Below are 21536 nucleotides of genomic sequence, written 5' to 3' on the forward strand. Positions count from 1 at the left end.
AAACCCCAACATCCCTATGAGCCTCTGTGAACAAGCACTTGGTGACAGTGGGAAGGAAAAACTAAACAAGTGAGGAAGTCCCCAGCAGCCTAGGACTATTGCGGCATAACTAATGGAGGCTCGAGGGTCACCTGATCAATCCATTCATCAATCAATAACTATATGCTTTTTAAAAAGAACAGTTTAAATCTAATCTTAAAAGTAGAAAGGGTGTCTGTCTCCTGAATCCAAACTGGGAGCTGGTTTCACAGAAGAGGGGCCTAAAAGCTGAAGGCTCTGCCTCCAATTCTACTTTTAAATATCCACAAGTAGGAACCACAAGTAAGGCTGCAGTCTGAGAGTGAAGTGCTCTATCGGATATGGTACTATGAGCTCTTTAAGATAGAATGGGGCCAGATTGTTTAAGACCTTTTGTGTGAGAAGTCTGGATTTATCAGGGAGCCAATGAAGAGAAGCTAATATGGGAGAAATATGCTCTGTCCTTCTAGTCCCTGTCAACACTCTTGCTTTTTAAGGAACTTTTAGGACAACCTGATAATAACTTATTGCACCAGTCCAGCCTGGACGTAAGGACGAATGCACACCTGAACAATGATTCTTCAGAGATCACCACTAGTGTCTATGACCGTATGAGCCTTTGTAGCAAAGTACTGCTCACCTGTAAACACAGCACATATTATCAACCTCCAAACCCTATGTCACTCTTTAAAACAGCACAACGTCACAGAGTCTCAATTCCATAAAACAAAGACGTCTATTCAAGCCTAACATATCGCCCCGGCCATAAACTCCTCCTGTCTCTCAAACTGTAACAGCTAGGGAGGAATTTCAAGCGCCGGGCTTCTGTATATCATCTGTCTGTCTGTTCTCGGACTCGCTCCACGAGTAAATGAGAGATCCATGTGATGGGCGCCTGCTCTGTTTTTCTATCTTCTTTATTTCTTCTACTCCTTCTTTATTCCTGGGGTGTTTGCTTCCCTGGATTTTTCTTCAAGAACTTTAAGCCTCCCCTCCATACACCCGTATGTTATTTCATCGATACCATCGTCGCCATACCATCTATGGCTCATGTTTTCCTCGCCGTTTCCTCCACCTGCCCCTGTCTTCCCTGACATACATCTTTGTCTTCTTTTATCTTCTCCTCATCCTCACCCTCTCACTCCTTCGCGGTCTCCCCTGCCTCCTTTTCTCCCCCCCTCTCTCTTTCATTCTTGACTTCTGTAATTCATCAGTGCGAGCAGCAGTACAGATTGATCAGCCTCTAAAGGCAGTGTTGTGCGTCCTGCTGATGTTGCAGTAACCTCTGCTGAATAGCGAGCAGTGTGTCTGTGTGTGTGTGTTTGTGTGTGTGTATGTGAATGGCGCGGAGGGAAAGTGGAGGGGACATTTTTTAAAATGTATTAATCGTGGTGGTAAACGGGATGAGAGTGGTTGCGACAGGCCCATCTTTTGAGGGAGAGGCCATATGTGACACACACAAACACACACGTGGCTGCACACACGCCCGCACGCAGTCGCATTCTAATGTCCCGAGGGTTCAGCCCAAGTGCTTTACACCCTCACATCAGCCAACAAACACAGACATCTAAAATGCAATCCTTACACACACACACGCACAAACAGACACCACCTATGGGGAAATACAAGGCAATTTATCACTAATCACTAGACACCTTAACTTTGTATTCATCTGGATTTCCTATGATTAATAGCTTTCCGCAGCAAACTTTATCTCTCTGAAAACTGCACTCGAGTGTTCATGTGTGTGGAAGTGCCCCACAGTATAAGCAGACATAAACAAGTGTTTAATTGTTTGGGGAGAGCATGTTGGATTAGCCACAAGATTACCTCTTCTATTGCACATTTCCCCACATTCGACCTCTTTTGCTTTACTGTCATTCTTTTACTTACTTTGGTTCTGAACTCGATCTGGTCACATATGGGAAGCAGGGGGTTAAATATAAGTTGTTTTTTTTAAATTGTGATATAAACGTTTTTTTTCTGTTCCATCCACTAAAAGAGACAGTAAACGCCAAGTTCAGTTAAATAGTACATCTCGCTTCAATTAATTTTGCTAAAGAAAACAGTAAAGGGAAATTCAATCTTTCCCAAATGCCTTTCCTATAATCAGAACAATATTTCGTGTTGTAAGCAATCGATTTGACACAAACCATGAGTGTTGAAGGATAAACTTCAAGTTTCTGGAGCAATTCAGGATCTTTTTATTAACTCGCACCACTTTGGCTTTAGATGCTAGATCGTGTGTGGTCGAGCTTTCTGCAAGAGTGGAGAGGAAAAGGAGGAGGTGGAGAAGAGGAAAGAGGAGATGAGAGCAAAGAGGAGGAGGAGGAGGAAGGGATGAAGGCGACAGAGGAGAGAGGAAGCAGGGAAACTGGCGAATGGAGGAGAGGTGACAAGGCTTCGGGGACAGACAGGGGCATGAATAATTTATCAACACTTCTGATGGACAGATTAGGGGAAAAAATGAAGAGAGACGGAGCAAGAGAAAGAAAGGCATGGTGGGGTGGAGAGGGAGAGCGAGAGAGGAAGCGAGATTGAAAGCAGAGGAAGGGGAGGAATAAAAATGACAAACGGAAAGAGAAAGAGAAGAAGAAAGCAAGTGAAGGGTGGAGGGGGCCCACACACTGGAGCTTTTTGATCCTAACAAACCCCTCTCGCCCTGACACCACCATGCCATCTGTGGCCCGCTCTGTGTGTGTCTGTGTGTTAAGTATGTGTGTGTGAGAGAGAGGAATAGAGGAGACAGTGACAAAGGAACCGGGAGACACAAACAGATAAAGACGAGGGGATGTATAGGATGTTTTTTTATGATTTCAAATTCAGATATGCACTCCTCCATTTATGGGAGACGCATAATCAGAAGTCGTGGCATCCACAAATTGTAAGAGTGCGTGAGCAAAGCAGAACTAAAGTCCTCAGCATTTTAGTGGTTGACAAAGAAAACTGTGTCATTTGTTTCTTAGGAGGCAATTGTGGAAGAATGATTTTGAAATAGCGTAACAAAAAGAAACAACATATCTACATATGTTATGAAACAAATGATAGGTGGGTTATTTCGCTTGGAACAGCTGAGTATTCTTTATCAAGCACGTTAACATGACCGTGATATCAAACCTGGTAAGAATGTGTGTGGGCCCACACTGATTATACACCATTTAACCAAGACCTTCACAGCCATCACATTCTCCTTTTAGGTTATATAAATTAAAAGTGTCAGTTGGGTGACATGCACCTTTAATTCAGGAGGATTTGAATATTTAAAGAGGCCGTGGTTAATTTGTCAACCCTGGTCGAATGTCACAATTAGCATTCTGACCACTTATTGATGTGCGCGCGTGTGTGTGTGTGGGTGGGTGGGTGCGTGTATTGATGTGAATTATGAATGCGGTGATGACAGGACTGGGTTGGCCAAAGTGCCATCAGGTGCTACAGCGCATTAACATATGTACACACATGCACACACACAGAGGAAACATGTTCTGCTTTTTGGTTTTCTATCCATCTTACTATTAGACACAGAACACCTGTATCTGTGTCACACACGCACCACACACACACAATGTGTGTCCCCAAATGTCCACAAATCAGTCACTCTTCTTCACCTGCTTTGACTTTCACATGTTCTTTTTGTCCTTTCTCATTTTCTCTTCCTCTTCCTCTGCTGGCCTCCGGTGCACCTGCCTTTCATTACTGCAGCCGGCACTTTTCAGCTTATACCACTGACCGTGTTATGGGTGTGTGTCTGTGTGTGAGTGTATGTAGTGGTAGGGTCAGCATGTGGCCCGTCGACATTATACCATGGCACAACCACGCTGCAGACAGCAAACCCAGCATGTCAAGTCTTTACCTTCCAACACCACACAAACGGCCACGACCGGTCGCCCCCGGTGACCAGCCATTACCACAGACCTTGCACTGAGGTGCCGGGCCGGGTCGCAAGACATGCGACCTAACAGTGAGCGCCAATACTCACAGATATGTGCAACGAGCGTTCCTGACATTGAAGCAAAGTCAGTGTTGTTTTTCGTGCACAGATTCAAGCCTGGCAGAAATCTAAAGGCTGGCTTGTTTAAAGCTGCACTGCTGAGGGGTTTTATATGAGGGAGGTGCCAAATTACTGGTTTAATGTGTACATTCTGGCTTGTAGTGACACACTTAGAGAGAACTATCATGATGGCCACAAGAGTTCCTCTCAAATTAACAAAGTGCTTTAGCGTCTTTCAGCTCATTGTTTTGGTTTTCCAGCCAACAACTTCAATCTTTTGAGTTCTCACAACTAGCTAAAGCATGGAGCAGTGAAAGTGTCAGAAAAGAAAAAGAATATTCATATTTACCTTTACCGTTCATGCTTATTAATCAATTTTGGGGGACAGTTTTTTCCTTTTTACAGTCTTTATGCTAAGCTATATTAGCAGTGAAGCCAAACAGGGTTTTTGTATGAAATTGTTTTTAATGCACAGCAGAGGTTAAGTTTACTTAATGTCTTCATACAAAAACCAAAGGGAGATACCTTTATCTTACTTTCTGTTACAGTGGGTTTTGATCATATTTCCAGTTAGAGAACACAACCACTTCCTTGCAAATGGTTTCTTTGTAAATTTGCATTTTCTGCTAAGCATGCGTCTCATATTGAAAGGAATGCGTGTTGCAAATATTTAAAGATTTTTAGCGCAGATATTTTTAAACACACAAACAATTTCTTCTTTCTGACTTTTTCCATCTCTGGTATCGTGTCATGAAGGGCGCACAGACTAAACACAGTCCAGCGCAGTTACTGTTGTCTTGTCATTTATGGGCCCTGCAGTCGTTCCACAAAGTTTGGCACCACACAGCAAAAAGCTTTAGTTAACACCATCTTCAGTATGATTTGTGAGGTTGATTTTCAATCTTCCCACCACTAGTCTTTAAATTCTGACCCGAGCTTTGTGTGACAACACTCCGGCAATTACACGAAAGCACACAATGGGTCCCTAACAGTCTGCAAAGCCCCGACTGGTGACATCCCATAGGTCATTAGGCTTGTTTCTTAGAAACAAGATAGAGCTAACAAGTGCACAGCGAGGTTTAATACGGTGTCAGTGTTAAGATAAGAGAAAAGCTTGTCTCTGTGGCATGCTAGGTTTATATTTCTTATACAAACCAAACCAAGTATGTAACAGACAGGAAATAGAGCAAGACAAATGAAAACCCCAAAGAACAACAAACTAGGTCAGACGGTGTTTGAAGATGTGAAACTCTCTCGAATGAATCGCCCTGTGTGTAGACGCAAATGATTTCATTTCATTGCCACTTTTTCCACACATATGTGATTAGTTAATAATGTTGCAGGAAAAAAGTCTTGTGAATGAAGCAAGGAGAAAAGAGGTTGTGCAACACACTTGTGCGTGCACGTGTGTGTGTGTGTGTGTGTGTGTGTGTGTGTGTGTGTGTACACGCGCTCCCCTGTTGGGTGTAGAGGAGAATCAATATGTCTTTGAATGAGGGTCAGAAGGGTTGTCTGCCCAGGGAGAGCTGACAGATTTGCTCTCTTTTGCTCTGCTAAGCCCCTGCCTGCTTCTAACACCCCTTGACACACACACACACACACGCACACAGATGGAGACACACACACACATATAGGAAAAAAACCAGATGGAAGAAAACACTTGCACACATGGATGAAGCGCTTCTCCAAGAGGGGAGAATTCCGAACATTTTTGCCATCGGGACGTGATATTAGACGTTCCACATCGAAATGAACCCTGCTACATACCCTGCTCAGTGTGTATATGTTTGGACTGCATTTGTGGGCGTGTGTGAGACAGAGAGATGGTGCAAGAGAAGGGCGGTGAAAGCCAGGTTTGAACAGCAGAACACGATCTACCAACACCGCCGGCGAGTGTCGTAAATCAGGTCTGGACAGACAATCATGCAGAAACCAAAGAGGAACGAGTGCGACGCCCGAGGACATAAATAAACACATCGAGCAGTAATGGTAATTTAGAATCAAAGTGGGCCTTTTGAATAGTTAGAATTTAAGCAGGGACAGCTGTATATAAAAAATACCTTGTAGGCCTTTCTGTAATGCCTTGCTAGTCACCACTTGTCTTTATTTCCAGAAATATCCCTTTGGGTCTCGTGAGTTGACACCCCTTAAATATTAATGGTATTCCCACATTCTATTGCCTAAAATGTCATTCTGCTTTACACTGGGGTATGCTGCAAAGTTATGCCTGATTTACTTGCTATTTTTCAACACATTCACATTCCACGGATCAAATACAGCGGAATTTATGGTTCAATGCGGGCGGTGCGTTCGCTGTCCGCTCCTGTCTGGCGATGGCCAGTCTGCCTGCAGACAGCCCTGTTACTGGATGGTCTACAATGTGGCACAACTGGTTTGTGGGCCACTCTTGGCTTGTGATGTTGTTGGTCGATCAGCCAGCTGTGGTGAGGAGCAAAGTTCTACTGTACAAAGGGCTGTCTGAACAGAAACATGTATGCAGACAGACACGTTTGTTGGACCACATATTACGCTTCACATAGATGCAGTTGGTTATGCACCTCATCCTCCTTTAAAGGCATAAGCATGGCGTTGAACTATACCACAAGTTTGTCAAAGAGTTAACAGCAGTTCACAGAGTGTTTTGCACTGTGCACCTTTGTTTGGTTTGGTTTTCACTCAGTAGATTTTGCTCACTGGATAGGTTTAGACACAGGAACAAACTTGGCTAGGTTTTAAAAAATGGTCAACGTTAAGGTTGAAATTTACCTCTTCACAAAAAAATCAAGGTTAACCTGTTCGGTCAATGTGATGCAAAAGGGACCTTTTCAGAAGCTTCCATACATTCAGAGTTTGTTGGCACAGATTCAAGAAAAGTGTTTTTGCCCAACTTGGAGATGTCAGCAATTTTAAGAAACAGGCAAAATTTGGCATCCTTGGGAATGTGTTTTATTTCTTCTTCAGTATATTTAAAGCTTAAAGTCGACCTGGATTATGCGTCTCCTGAGCAGATAACAGTTTGTGGTTTTATTTGCTGTTATTAAGGAAAATCTTTTAAAAGTGAATGCAAGAATTCTTGTAGAGATAAACAAACATGAATTGACAAAGGGCGATTAATGAGGGTAAACAGGTGTGAATGGGACTTAAGTCTCACAGCAAAAGAAAAAAAAGTCTTAGTTAAGTAGATAATCACCTCATTTTCTGGATATTCCTACTTACAATAATGTAATTACAAAGCTGATCAAAGGACCCACAATCATTAAATAAATCATATAATGTGGACTTTTTACACAAAAGCAACACATATAGTCCTGCCATGTTTCACACTGTATATTATTTCATTTTACTGTTCCTCAATCGCTAAAAAACCCCTATATAATCAAATCTGACACATAGATTCAAGCATGGAAATGTGTGTGTGTGTGTGTGTGTGTGTGTGTGTGTGTGTGTGTGTGTGTGTGTGTATGTGTTTCATGAATGTTTTCACATGTGTATGTCGCTTACGTGTGTATGCGTCCCGTGTGCTTAACATACTAGAACAGCAATTAGTAATCACTCATGGAGCTAATGACATCAATCAATGAGCTTTTAAAACCAGCCATTTGATAATTACAACCATCAGTGGTCACCCATGGATTCATTATAGCGCCATTTTCTCTGGTAGTACGATGCCTCTCTCTTTCCCTCCTCACTTTCTTTCTGTCTGTCTCCTTTAACATTTCAGAATCACTTAATGAAGTATTACATTTACTGTATATAACTATTTATTCCTTGTGCAGCAAGTTAAGATGCCCCAGCACTGAGTATTTAATATTAAAGCTTTTGGTAAACTTGAACTACAAAGTCTGTCTGAAACAGGAAAGAAGGTGAAGATGGGAAACTGCGATGACTAGAGACAATCCTGCCTAAATCAGCAAGGAGATTATTTAAGGATGGAAGAAGGAGCTATAATTCTCTCAGAACGATCAAATGAGAAAGGGAGGTTATTCTTTCTTCCTCAATTTCACCTAATTCCCACTTTCACTGACACATTTTACACATTTTACTTTCTTTCTTTTTTCAGATCAAAGTCATCCCTTTGATCAACAACTGATTACTTTAAGTAGAATCTGGAAGAGTACTTTGAGGAGTTTTAAAACTGTGGTTATGTCACTGGCACTGAAGAAAGTGTTTCATCTGCAAACTAATAGATTCCCATGCTATGGTATTGTTTGGTCTGTGATTTTATTGTTATTATTTTTAGGTGTTTAGTGTCAAGAATGATGTAAATATATAGCATATATAATTCAGATGTTATGGGACGATATTACTAACGTGAAATTAAAATTATAGAATGCTTTTGGAAGGCATTACATTTGTAGGTGATAAACAGGCAACACAACTACATCATAATATGTGATATATATATATATAAGAACAATCAGCTAAGATGTACCTCTTTGCCAAGGTTGATTGCTCAACACCTAGTCTCACATGAGGAGAATGGATGAACAGATGGACAGATATGTTCATTATAGCTCCAACAAAAATGTAATTAAATCCAAGAACATGAATGTTATATATTAATGGATGTTTCTAGGGGGGGTTCTTCAAGAAACATAAAAAAAACCCTTTTCAAATATTCTAAAACAAAAACTCTCCAATGTGTTGCATCCGATGTTAGGACACTTTTTCTGACCTTGACCCTAAATTCAGTTTGACTCAGTGTAAATGAACTGTCTAGAGGACCAGCTGACAACTCCAGGAACTGAATATGAGCTAACCTGCACATCATATAGGTGTGTGAGTGTGTGTGTGTGTATACTAAATGTGTGGGCTTGTGGATGCTCATCTGCGTGTGTTTGTGTGTGTGTGTGTGTGTGTGTGTGAGGCACGGATGCACAATTACCAGGCAGGCGCGAATCGATAGGTGCCTGCTGACAGATGGATTAGCACGGTAAACAGATGATACACACACCGCTAAATTATTCATCTGCTGAACAGTGGGCTGGGTTTCCATACACCCCCCGCTGACAGGGGGGAAGCAAAGGAAAGGGGTGTAAATAAGGAGGCTGAAGAAGAGAACCTAAAGAGGGCACTTGGCTGTGCATATGGTATTTTTTCTTGTTTTTTAGCACAATTTCACTGTGTTCAAAATTGTGTTGTGATCACCGACAAAGATTATTACGTAGTCTGCACAGCTCTTAAAGAACACACTCGTGGACACATGGGCTCGGCTCCTCTAATGCCTTCTAGATATGCAGAGGCACCACGAGGTCAATGTGAAGTGTCTTGGGATCGCAAACACACATGTGCGCAAACATCCGTTCTTTATCCACATCTTTCTTTGAAGTGCGGGCAAATCCGTGATCATCGACTGTTTATGCCTTTAACAAAGTCTGCAGCATGAATGCAATTTCACAGGCATACAGAAGCATAGCGGAGGTACAGGCAGCGCTGTGGACAAACCTGATCACACACCATTATGTTTGCTGCTGAAGTATCTTTACATGAGCATGGGATGATTCATTCAGACCAGTGCTTTCAGATGACCTTTTAGTTGGAGCACTTTCAAAGGCTGCTTGGTTTAACTAACTATAAATTATGAATTAAGGCAGTGTGCTTATTAAGTGGATGGTGGGACATAGTCTTCTATCTTCTATCTGTTAAGTGATGATGTATGAAACCTGCTTCTGGGTCCAAACTACACTGTACTCATTAAGGCTGTTGTCTTTTTAACGTGTTTTAATGCTTTGTATCTTGTTCTATTTAATTTGAACAAACCCCTAAAAATAGTCACTGTCTGCCTCTCACGGTTTTATTATCACCATTCATCTGCAGCATGTTTTAAAGCTCAGACACAAAATATTTGAATAGGTCAGAAAAGAATCACTCTGAGGCTAACAAAGATTTGAATGGGTACATAAAACTGGGATCAGGTTCCAAAACCATGCAAAAGTATATTGCAGAGTTCTGGAGTTTAGTCCGTTTACAGCATCTTTTTGCTGCCCTGCGATTGTGTTTGTCTCTACCCAATCGGAGACTGTCACGTTAACTTTTATTTAGGGGAAAAAAGGTTAGCGTTCACCCTTCAGTGTCAGTGTGCTAATGTCTTTATAGTATCCTAACCATAGCTCTGTATCTAACCACCACATAGCACACCGTTATATACCAGCTAGCCCAACTTCAGTAAACCCTACAAATGTTGCTGCTGTTTGGTTTTCTGTCTTCATTTATGTCCGAAGTGATAGTAGAGTTGTACCTTTCAGTTCATCAGAAATCCCTCAGTCAGAACATGGTATGTCATCTTTAGATGGAAAGCAAGCTAACTGTTTGCTAACTTCTAATCTTCTAGATGTTAAACTTTATTGTTACCCCCGGCAGTGCAGCCACACTGGTCATTTTAATAAAGATGAAAGAATTTAGACAGTTTTTAACTCTCAGTGATGCCGCAGTGTCCATTTGAGGTTGAGAACTGAAGGAGAGTTTGAACCTGGAAGCGTTTAATGACATCAGACTTAAAGAGCGAATAGAACCTTTAAATCTCTGCACATGCCAGAGCGCACTCCCAGTATTGAATAGTATAGATTCTGGTGTATGCAAATCATATGAGCGTGCACACACAGACACACATCCACACATACTCTGGCATGCATATAAAACATGCATTATTGATTTGTTTCACCTTTACAAGTGACTTTGGGGGCTTTTCCTGCAGCAGATGTTAAGCTTTTGTGATAAGGGGTTAGTGGGGGCAACTTTTCGGATGGAGGAGACCAGTGAGGAAGCGCTGGTGGCAATAACACAAGTTGCCATCAACTTCCATCTTGAAGAAAAGTTATGCAAAAACACACTTTCCATTCAAAGAGTTGGGCCTTACTTCCACAAAGCTACAGGTGCAAATGGATGATTTAGTGGCTCCTGTTGCATTAAAAATAATTATATATTAAATTGCACATGCGTGTGCATGTACTGAAGAATGGGCCGGTCCAGCTTTGTGAAGCAGCAATGCACTGAGAAGCGCTAACGATCTCATACCCACAACACCCCTACTCACACAGACACACACACAAATCGTTCGCTCGCATCATGGCCGCCATCAGCAGGAACCAATCAGATTTGATGAATAATTCAATATTAAAGAGGGTGTGACCAAGGCAGAGAGGGGGTGAGGAGGGAGTGGTGGAGGAGGGGGGCATTGCCAAGACGTGGGCCTTTTTTGGAAAAGGGCCTGCTATTTGTGTGTGTGAAAGTGAGAAAAGTGGGAGGGGAGTGTGTGTGTGTGGTGGTGATGGTGGTTGGGGGGGTCTGTCACAGTAGACTGCATCCACAAACTGGCTGCAGATTAGATTACTGAGGAGAGGAGAGTAAGGGGGGAGGACAGAGCGGAGGGAGAGAACAGGGCAAAGAAGGTGGCAGGATAAGATAAAGGAGAGGAAACAGGGGGAAAAGGAATGTTTTAATACGTCTGCATTAAAAGGTGTCTGAATCCCGAAGCTCCTCTGAAGAAAAAAACTTAAAGGTGCATAAAGTAACCCGGCAATCATTTTTGCATTAACTTAGATTCCTTTAGGGGAAAGTTAAACCACAAATTACAGAACGCTTTGCTTGACCTTTGCTTTAAGAAAAAGAACATATCTGAGCTGCTTTTATGACAATTTGCGTCTTGTTGTGCCGACGAGCATTAACAGCAATAAATCAGGTTTGTGTGCTGTTAGAGTCCTGTCACATGCTTTCTTCAGACGAAGCACCGCGAATGTACCAAAATTTAAAAGCCAGCACACCGCAGAGGTCAGTTTGGGGCTATGGCACGCCAGGGTCTTGTGTGAGGCCGATTGTGTGCAACTGTGTGTCCATATTAAAAAAAAAGAAGAAATGTGTGTTGTGTTGCCAGGTGTGCTGCAGTTGTATGAGGCTCAGCGGAGTTTTAACACGGGGGTTTTTATTGGCTGAGCTGATGTCACCGAGGGAACAAAGTGGAAATCCGGAACCAGTGCATGTGTGTGTGTGTGTGTAAAACTTTCATTTTAAAGCAACCACTTGCCTGCAAAGTAACATCCTTTCATTTGAGTGTTATCCTTATTACATGCTTCTAGTTTTTCTCGATAAATAAAGCAGCAGTGGAAACAAGCTGGTTATTATATGTCACCGTGTTAGCAGGTGTCCTATTATGGGAGACAAGATGAAATCACTTTTGAGGCTGGAGAATATTTTGCAGAGTGCTGCAGAGGGATTCCTCTCATCTCATCCTCGCTCCTTCATGTGTCTTAAACCAGCTCAGTTGCTCATTTGTGTAACCTGCTCATGCACACACAAACACACACACACACACAAAAGTGATCTATGTTGAAATGGAGTGGCTGGGCAGACAAAAGGCTCGACAGGAAGCAACTAATCCTTGATCTGCGCAGCATCGCAACAATGACTGCAAGAGTCACACCAACTGACACACACACACACACATAAGTAGACAATTGCTTCCAGCTACCACCCAGAGAGAGAAAGGGGGTGGGGAGTTTGCATAAAAGAGCGATAGTAAATAAATATTTTCATATTCCTTACAACAAGAAATATGAAAATATTTCCTTTCTTTTTGCTTTTTGTTTCAAATAGAAGCCTTTAATAATTATGTGCTCACATGTTATAGCTGCTATATGAGGAAAATATGAGTTGGATGCATAAAGGCTGTTATTGACAGGGAAAAAACGCACACACTCCTCACCCTGGGGGAGCTGCCAGAAGGGCAGAAGGGCTCACACTTGAGGGTAAACAAAGCTACCGCAAGTAGGACAGTCCCTCATGATCCTGTGTGTGTGTGTGTGTGTGTGTGTGTGTGTGTGTGTGTGTGTGTGTGTGTGTGTGGCACACATTGGCAACTGACAGGGAGGCAACATGAGAGGGACAAGCCTTTTAACATCTGGCTAAGCACTGACAGGAAGATGCACACACACACAGGAGAGCAGGCAGGCGAGTCCCAGTCCTAATTATTAGAACACTCTTACTTAACTTAACCCTGCCACTAGACTGTGACAGGCAGAGATGGAAGGTGGTGGTGGTGGTGGTGGTGGTGGGTGGGAGGGATAAGAGTGAAGAGCAGGGCAGATTGTTATGTGAGGACAAGGAGAAGGATGAGTGTTTCTGAATCCTTTCTGAACCCAAAAAGGAATGGAAAGGACCAAAAAAAATACAACGTTTTAAAAAACAAATAAATCAAAGACAGAAAGAGTCCATGTAGAAGAATTTTGCTTGACTGACAGTCAGTCTGTGGGAATTGGGGTGCAGGAATCCCACAGTGATGACCGCTAACAGCTAAAGATGGACCAAAAAAAAACCAAAAACACCCCGAACCAAGACAAAATCTGTTTTGACACCCGCTAACATCATCCATCATCCCTTTCTGAGAACTTCATTGCTCTTTCGTCTACAGTTTATTTTTCTCTACCGTGGATTTTTTTTTCTTTTGTGCAACTCAGCCCCAAAAAGAAACAACACACATGACATTTGCTCTGTTTTAGATGAGGGTGAACATAAACACACGCGAAAAAAGGAGGCGACACCAAAAAAAGAACAGAAGAAAGGCGAAGAGGAGGATGCAGAGAAGGAGTCTTGCTGTGTGTTTTAACAGCTGTGCCTGATGTTGGTTGATGGGAATACAGAGAGAAATGGGACTTTTAAACCCATTCCCTTCAAATAGAAAAGTTTCCAGCGAGGCTTTGAGGTCTAATTTCTGGATTGATGATTAGGAAGCTCTTGAATAAAGATCAGATTTCGTAGGTATTATCACTATCTACCTGTCTCGGTCATGTTTTCATAAGAATTCTTCTGCTTTTATTTCAGTCCAGCAGCTGGGATATGCATTTCAGCTCAACATCTCACCATCCTGTTTCTTCCTATCCTTCCTTCCCACTGCTCTTTCATCCTTTCTTTTATCTGATTCTACTCTTCCCTCCTTCATACATTCCTTCCCCTCATTCAGTTGCTACAAAAATTTCTGGACTTTCTTTTCCTGCCAAACGTTTCTGCTCCTTTTTAAAATTTAACATTTGTCATCTAAATAAGGCTTTTCACCTACTTTTCCTGTATGTAAAGTGTGTGTGTAGAACATAACACAAAAGAAAAGAAGAAAAAAAAGGCAAGGAAGTTGGACTAGGCATTTGGGGTGAGGGTCAGTGTAAATCTCTCAGCCTTGTAAATGTGGAGAGCGGAGAGAATGTCAACAAACAGACTACAGCGGTCACACACTCTTATTGGGAGACACACACACAAAAAAAATAAACAGGGAGAGGAAGAGGAAAAGGATGGGAACATGGGGAAAAGATGCAGGAAAAAGAACGAGAGAAGAGAGAGGGAGAGGGGGGCAAAGATGATGGAACGTGACACTGACACGTCACGCAAAACCGTCAAATCCCCTCCACAAACAAACAAGTACACTGCAAGGGTGGATTGTTTCATTTGTCAACACTCGCATTAATACCAATCACACATCCCATAATTCCTTTCTCTCATTTACTGACATAAACCCTCATCCACTTTGTATTCCTTTGCTCTTCTGCTAAAATCCCACAGTGTGAATACAGTAAATGGTAATAGCTTTTACCATAATATGACATGCATAGTCTTCTTAAGGCATGATGGGGCCTTTATGTGATGGTTTAGTGGCTGACAGGTTAGCAAGTTTAGTTAACAGCCAACGTGCCTGCCGGTGCAGTGGAGGGATTTAAGGAGGCTTAGCACAGAGTAGGCCACTGTTGCTTGGAGTGGCATGAGGCAAACTCCATGCAAAGAAGTTAGGGTTACATTGTTTTTCGAGTTTTTCAAAAGTCTTTTTTTTAAGTGTAGAGCAAAGGAAATCTCGCATTCTAACCTGGGATTAACTTGCATGAGACGTGACTGAAAAGAGGGGTGAAAATGGGTTGAATTTAAGTGTAAATTCATTCATGAACAACAAGATCTGCATCCTCCTGATAGCACTGAAGTGAAGGCATTGCGAGCAAGATAGATAGATAGATAGATAGATAGATAGATAGATCAGGTGTCTGCTTAAGTATGCCTAATGGCTTACACTAAATTAGAAGAACCTGCTAAATCAAGCACAGCACTAATTCAGGCAGGCCACAGAGACAATCCCAATCAGCTAGCTCACAGCAGCTCACAGCTCAGTTTATACCCCTGTACACATCCAGTTGATCATCTTCATTTATTTAAGCTGCTTTAACCTACTCAGAGTTGTTGTGCATCTGCAAGCCACTTGGCAACCTGCTTAATCAGTATCATACCTGCTGCCATAACTGCTCTGCTCTGTTCTTTTCCTGTGGCCGACTACTGTATGCAAAGCTCTGTAAGTAATTAGAGATAACACTGGCAAGCTGGAGTCTGAAATTAACTTAGGCACCTATTGGAATTTTTTTTTTACTACAATTGTGCAACAAGCAAGTTTTGAACTTAATCTTGTCAATAAGTCACATGCAATTAATTTAGTATTTTGGAAGGGGAGAAGGATATCAGTACTTTATTAGCAACCATAAATTAGACCCATGTACTATAAATAACCCCAGCCTAGATAAGGTGCAGATTTAATGGCTTACATGGACTCAAAGTTCCCTGAAATTTACAATGTCACTTCTACACTGGATGCACTCTTATGAGCTAAGCAGGACAGTTTAAGCAAACTTCCTTGGAGATCTGAGGATTTTTTAGTTAAGAGTTTAAAACATTACACCCTATAAATGAAAATTAGCATGATATCTTAGCTTATGTATTTGACCTGAGGAAATGCCTGTCAATAATAATGACGTTTTTTAGACCACACTCACGGTCACCACTGTATGATCCTGAAAATTAAAAACCTCTTTTTTTTTTTACAGTGGAAGTAAAAAATAGCCTCATGTATGTGTAAAAAAAACAAACAAACACACACACAGAGAGAGGCTGCTAGTTAGCTAATGTGTGTGTGAAGCAGCAAGGGCGCTGTTCTCATGGGATTGTACCAAAGTGTTGTTTGTTCTTTACGCCTCCCCTGGATAGCCAAAACCAGTGAAGGAGAACCCATAATTCTTTGCTGTAAGCAGTGCCTCTGCACATCCAATTGCATTAGAAGCCTATGGTAGAGGTGCCGGCTACTTGTGCCAAGATTTAACCTGATTAGATACAGATTCAGCCGTTCCAAAAGACAGCACAGAAGCCCTGTACCCATCTCCCATTCTGTCTCTGCCCTCGGTCTTATTGCTCACGAATTATGAGCACATCGTAGTGTGTTACTCACCATTCAGAGTTCTCTTGAGCAAGGCAGTGCAGGTGTGCCTTAGTGCTGCCACAAACAGATGTTAAGCTTCACGTGAAACAGGCCTAGATTTCAAGCTAAATCTGGAACATAATGAACCTCACATAATCTGTGAGATTTTTCTCTTTTCCTTCTCTTTGTTCTCGTTTCCTTTTCTCTTGCATTTTGTGCACTTTGATATCTTTCTTTTCCTTCTTACCCTCCACCCCCTGCAAAAACCACTGGGTGTCATCTTCCCAATTTCCTCCTTTCTGTTCGTCCTCCCTCTATTCCTCTCTTTCTCACCCTCTCTGTCTTTCCCGCAGTGGTCTTTTTTATCGGATCAGTCTCAGGTCGTCGCCTCTGTCTCTCATGTGTTCCATCAAGGATGCATCCCTCAAACACACACACACACACACACAAGATCAAAGATGGAAGAGGATTGGGAAAAGGAAGAGTGTAGAAAAAGCCGACAAAGGTGAGACACTGTGTTAAGTTAAAAGAAGAAAAGCTGAATAATTAAAAACACCAAAAAAGGGAAGACTGCCTAAATTATACACCATAAGCACGTCGCCGTCTGCCTCTCTCCTAATTTGTCACTGGGATCCGATACAGCTTGTTGACATGTGTAGGAGCTGTCGGCGCTCATGCTAAAAGCTGTTTGTGGAAGAGTGTTTGCCCATGCTTGCGTATTTGCGCTTGGAATTCTTACAGCTCCTCTTCCACCTTCCTTTTATTGCGCGCACACACGCAAACATGGCTTGCCAAGCTTTTGGGTATGTGGGTAAATCTTTTGGCAACAGGGCTGCCAGCGTGGAGCTATGATGAATGCTGATGGCAAAGAGCATGGCCGGTCTCTGAACCAGTCACTCACACATGCACGCACACACAGACACAAACACACACATGCTCACATACTAATCAGATTCCCAGTGCATGAGGGCCAAATGGCATCCTTCCACTGGTGAATGCTAATGTGACCAGTGGAGCTTGTGGGCTTTTGAAACAAGGATATAGGGAAAGCTGGGAGAGATGATGACAGGAAAAACATTGATGTGATTGTTTATTGGTGTGTGTGATGCTAATGTGTGAACATTTGCATTCTTTTACACACTGCAGCAAGTTGTACTTTGAGTTAGTTTAGAATTACAGTGGACTCTGTGTGCCTGTATGTGTAAATCTGTTTAGTTTGCAAGCCTTACTATTATAATTGCATGTAGAATAATGGGAAAAATTTGCCCTTCTGCATCACTGTATCAGTTTGGGTGTTTTTTAATGCAAGATTATTATGTTTTAAGTTGTGATTTTGCCACCTGTCATATCTGAAACAATATATCTAGAACAGGTTTAATGTATAATGCAAAAAAAAAACCTGGCTCAGTCATTGCATGTGTATAAATTTGTCATCGTACAAGAGCAAATGGGGATTTATTCGGGTTTATCCTGGAAAACACCCTTAGAGCAATAATGTGTTAGATATTTTCAACATGGTTTAGAAAGGTGACACACATGTCAACGTAAAGTGTTTGAGTGTTGTTCCACTAGACGCCTCCAACACATTACCAATGCCCCAGTATTCCTGGTTATAGATTTTCCAGGTGCCTAATTCAGGAGGGATAACTACAATGGATATTCTTTCACTGTGTGTGTTGATAAAGGTTGAAAGCACCAGTCCATAATCCCTCATTAATGTTAGTACTGTATGTTGTATGCTCATACTGTTAGGTTTTCACTAATTTACTTTTTCCTGTGGTTTGTCACACTTGTGCTTGCATAGTTTGATGTGGCTAAACGAGATGTGGAACAGATATGAATGGTTACTTACAGCGTTCAATGCGGTCCTCAGGACTGGATGAAGTCTCTCTATCAGACAGGAGGCCTGACACAGCGAAGATCTTTTTCCCACTGTCTTCCACTGCTTTCAGGGCGCTGCTGGGGGAGCCCCCGGGGGGGATCTGTGCACCACCAAAGTCGTACTCTTTTCCTTCAGCATCAGAGTACCGCAGATGGGGTGAAGACTCTGCATCTAGGCACCCTTTGAGGCGCTTGGCTGGGGTGAAAGCAGACTGATACCCTCCTGGTGCCCCATCCCGATCTTCTGGAGGCGATGCAAAGGGCCGGAAGGCGCCAACGCCGCTGTGATTCAGCATGCTGATGGGCGAGCAGTCCAGGTTAGGTGGGGCAAACTGATGATGGAGGTGAAGGAGGGATGGAGGAAAGTCCCTATTGGGAAACCCTGGTGGGACAGCGCCTTGGCGGTGGTACATTGACGCAAAAGTGTAAGAGCCGTTGTTGAATGGCAAATGGACGTCTTTCTCCACAGAAACTGGCACACCAAAGGGACGCGGCTGCTGGCAGGGAATGGAAGCATCGCGAGAAGCTTCGGCTGTGGAGGCCAGGACCATGAGAGCTGGAGAAGCCAGGGGATTGGGCAGGTAGGAGGAACTCTCCATCTTGAAAGCTGCCCGGTGGAGGTCCATGTCTGGATTGACAAAGAAGACTGCGGGAATTTCAGAAGGAGGAAATTATTCCTCCTCAATGAGATTAAAAACAATGTCCAAGACCCTTGGAAAGGGTCTGAAGAAGTAAGGGAATCCGGGTTGGAGACTTGAAGGTTTTGGCTTGTTGAAGGAAGGGGCTCCAAAAACAGCCCTTAGTGAGAAAAGAGTGTTTTTGAAGAAAATGAAGACTCAGCCAACGTCTGTTCAGATTAGCTTGAATTCAGTTCATTTCTCTGCAGTGGAACTAAAGTTTTCTATTTTGCCTCTAACCAAATAACCAAACTCAAACTCTGTTCAGTTCAGATCATTCCATGCCTCGTATATGCCATTGGGCATGTTCTGTCATTCACTAAAGTAGCAGTCTGGATTAGGTTAGTGCTGATATTAAATACAATGAATGTTCTAGATAACGTTTTTTCCTCTCTCCTTCCTGATTGCTGGATTTGTTGGTTAAGTTGAATGTTCTGGGACAGGTGGATATCTGTAGGTCGTCAAAGCCGATTCCGCATCTTCAGGGGGGTCACCAAACTGAGGACACACAAAACACAAGCATTAGATTTCAACTGAGACTCAGAGCTGTGCATAATGTTTCAGATTCAGTGCAAAGTAACCTTTCAACTGAAAGCTTCCCATAAACTAATTTAGATATTCAGGTATTTACTTGAGACTTCTCGTCAATTCCGCCATTTTTGGTAGTTCAGAAATGTCCTGGCTGTGCCTGCAGAGGGCTTCAAATCAGCTCATCTGTTTCTTTATATCCACAGTAAAAATGTAAATCCCTCTGCACACCCTCTCACATTTATCTTAGACCTCCTCATCTTTCCTTAATGATAGGTACTTTCAGAAACAAGAGGCGTGCTGCTTTTCCAACAAAGATCGATGCCTTGCTCTCAGTATGTATGCAGTGGAAAGGAGAGGAGCTGAGTGGAAAATTTTTAATAAAGAAGCTGCTGGAAGCCAAGGCTTGAATTCAAAGCCTTTGGGGGACAGAGTGTTCTTAAGCACTGTTGTTGAAGCTACAAACTCAAAACCTCTTGGGAAAAAGTGTCCTCGAGTTGACACTGTTGATCAAATCCTGTAAATCCCTGCCCTTTGACAAAAAGCCAAGAACTTTTTCAAGCCACAAACTTCTCTCAGTTTGCCCTCCTCTTTTTTCCTCCTTCTCTTTAAAAAAAACTTCTATAAACTGTTTCCACATCACATCTTTCCATTACGATCTCTGCAAACCTCTACGTCTCATCTCTTTCCAAATGCCCCCCTCCTTGTCCTCCATCCTAATCTATCCATCCCCTCCTCCTCTTCTTCCTCTTCTCTCCATCCACATCTCCTCCTCTCATCTCCCTAGCGCCAGCTATTCTCCCTCCCTCTTCCATCTCAGATCTTGGTCTAAGCCGCTTATTCTTACCATCTCCCAGGATATTATTGGACCAGAACCACTTGTCTTAAGATAAGGACACACACACACACATCCACACTTCCACCCACACCCACACATGTGATAACAGCCTGTGTGGCTCAATGTTCAGCTCAGCGCCCCGACTTGGTGGGGCGAATACACTCTGCATCCTCACAGGCTATGCTACCCTATCTCTCCATCTAACCACTTTTAATTCCCCCCAATTTTAATCTGTCCTCTCTTTCTTTTTACATCTCTCCTGTCAATCTGTTCTCCTCTCATCCCTCCCATCTCTCCCTCTCTTCCCCATCTCTGCCTCCCTCCCTTCTCCCTTGAGTGATTCAGATGGGTGATATCATATCAGGCCTCGCCATCTGCCATCCACGAGCCAGAGGAAATCTGACTGAGTGAATAAATTAGCCGTACTTGACCCCACGACCTCTCGGCATCCGTGGCAACAGACTAGAATCTTTCCCTCCCGGGGATTAGATTGTAGCATGCGATTGGTCAGACAGAGGAACGCAGAGAGGCAGCCGATGAAACGACAGCATAACACTGCAGAGATTTTTATCCCCAAAGGGCAATTTGAAGGTGGCTGCCTTATTAAAGGTCCAATATGTTAAGATTTAGAATAGGTAAAGATGTGCTTGTTACAAATACGCAGCGGTGGGATTTAGCGCTAGATTAAGAGAAAATATGCATAATTTAACAGCTTATCAGGAGTGATATGACGTGTACCATGTATATGTATATATTATCCCCCCCAAAAAAGCAATCTAAAGTCTCACTCGTGCCATCAAAATTCGACACTCATGCAACTTAAAAAAGGTCAAACGTGAAGCCTTGTGCATACATAAACACACAACAAATACAAACTCACACAGTATCAAGTAGCAGCCTCTCTAGACAAGGTTCAAAGCTGTGTTGACTAGCAGCCAACATCAAAGGAGAAACTCCCTGGGAAATGAAAGGAGAAAATCTTTTATAGCTATCAGCTGTCCACAACACTCATTCAAATCAATTTCCAAACCTGATCTTGGCTTTGGCACGCTGCTCTGCCTCCCACACAGAAACACACACACACACACACACAAATATGCAGAACAACAACTGCCAAGAGAAAGGAGAAGGCCCAGAGACAGAGAGATTGGTGGGGGAGATGTTTTACATTACCGCAAATGTACAGTAGACCAGCACGGAGTGTTGAGAAGGGCTTACAATAACACACCTCTCTGGTCTGGACTGATGCCACAGAGTCGCATTACACGCCTCACTCCTAGCCCACCAACGCCCCTTTCCACGCTCTCTCTCCTCTATCGCAGTCGATACAGGAAATAACACCTTCCATAAGTGACCACAACAAAACTTGCTTTCTTTGTCCCACAGCTTCCTCTGTCT

The 21536-nt window shown here is 42.7% G+C and overlaps 1 protein-coding gene across 6 annotated transcripts in view; it reads right to left on the minus strand.

Annotated features, from left to right (window-relative positions):
• Positions 1 to 21536, minus strand: part of rnf220a (ring finger protein 220a) — a 160811-nt gene that overhangs the window by 128713 nt on the left and 10562 nt on the right. For all 6 annotated transcript variants that reach the window (XM_080292550.1, XM_026150982.2, XM_026150981.2 and 3 more), the window contains exon 2: positions 18067 to 19270. In XM_080292550.1, the coding sequence (XP_080148676.1) occupies positions 18067 to 18721 (655 nt within the window). In that variant the 5' untranslated portion in view covers positions 18722 to 19270. The remainder of the gene's footprint in view (positions 1 to 18066; positions 19271 to 21536) is intronic.

This window comes from Astatotilapia calliptera, chromosome 18 (assembly GCF_964374335.1).
Source record: "Astatotilapia calliptera chromosome 18, fAstCal68.1, whole genome shotgun sequence".
Classification (NCBI taxonomy): Eukaryota; Metazoa; Chordata; class Actinopteri; order Cichliformes; family Cichlidae; genus Astatotilapia; species Astatotilapia calliptera.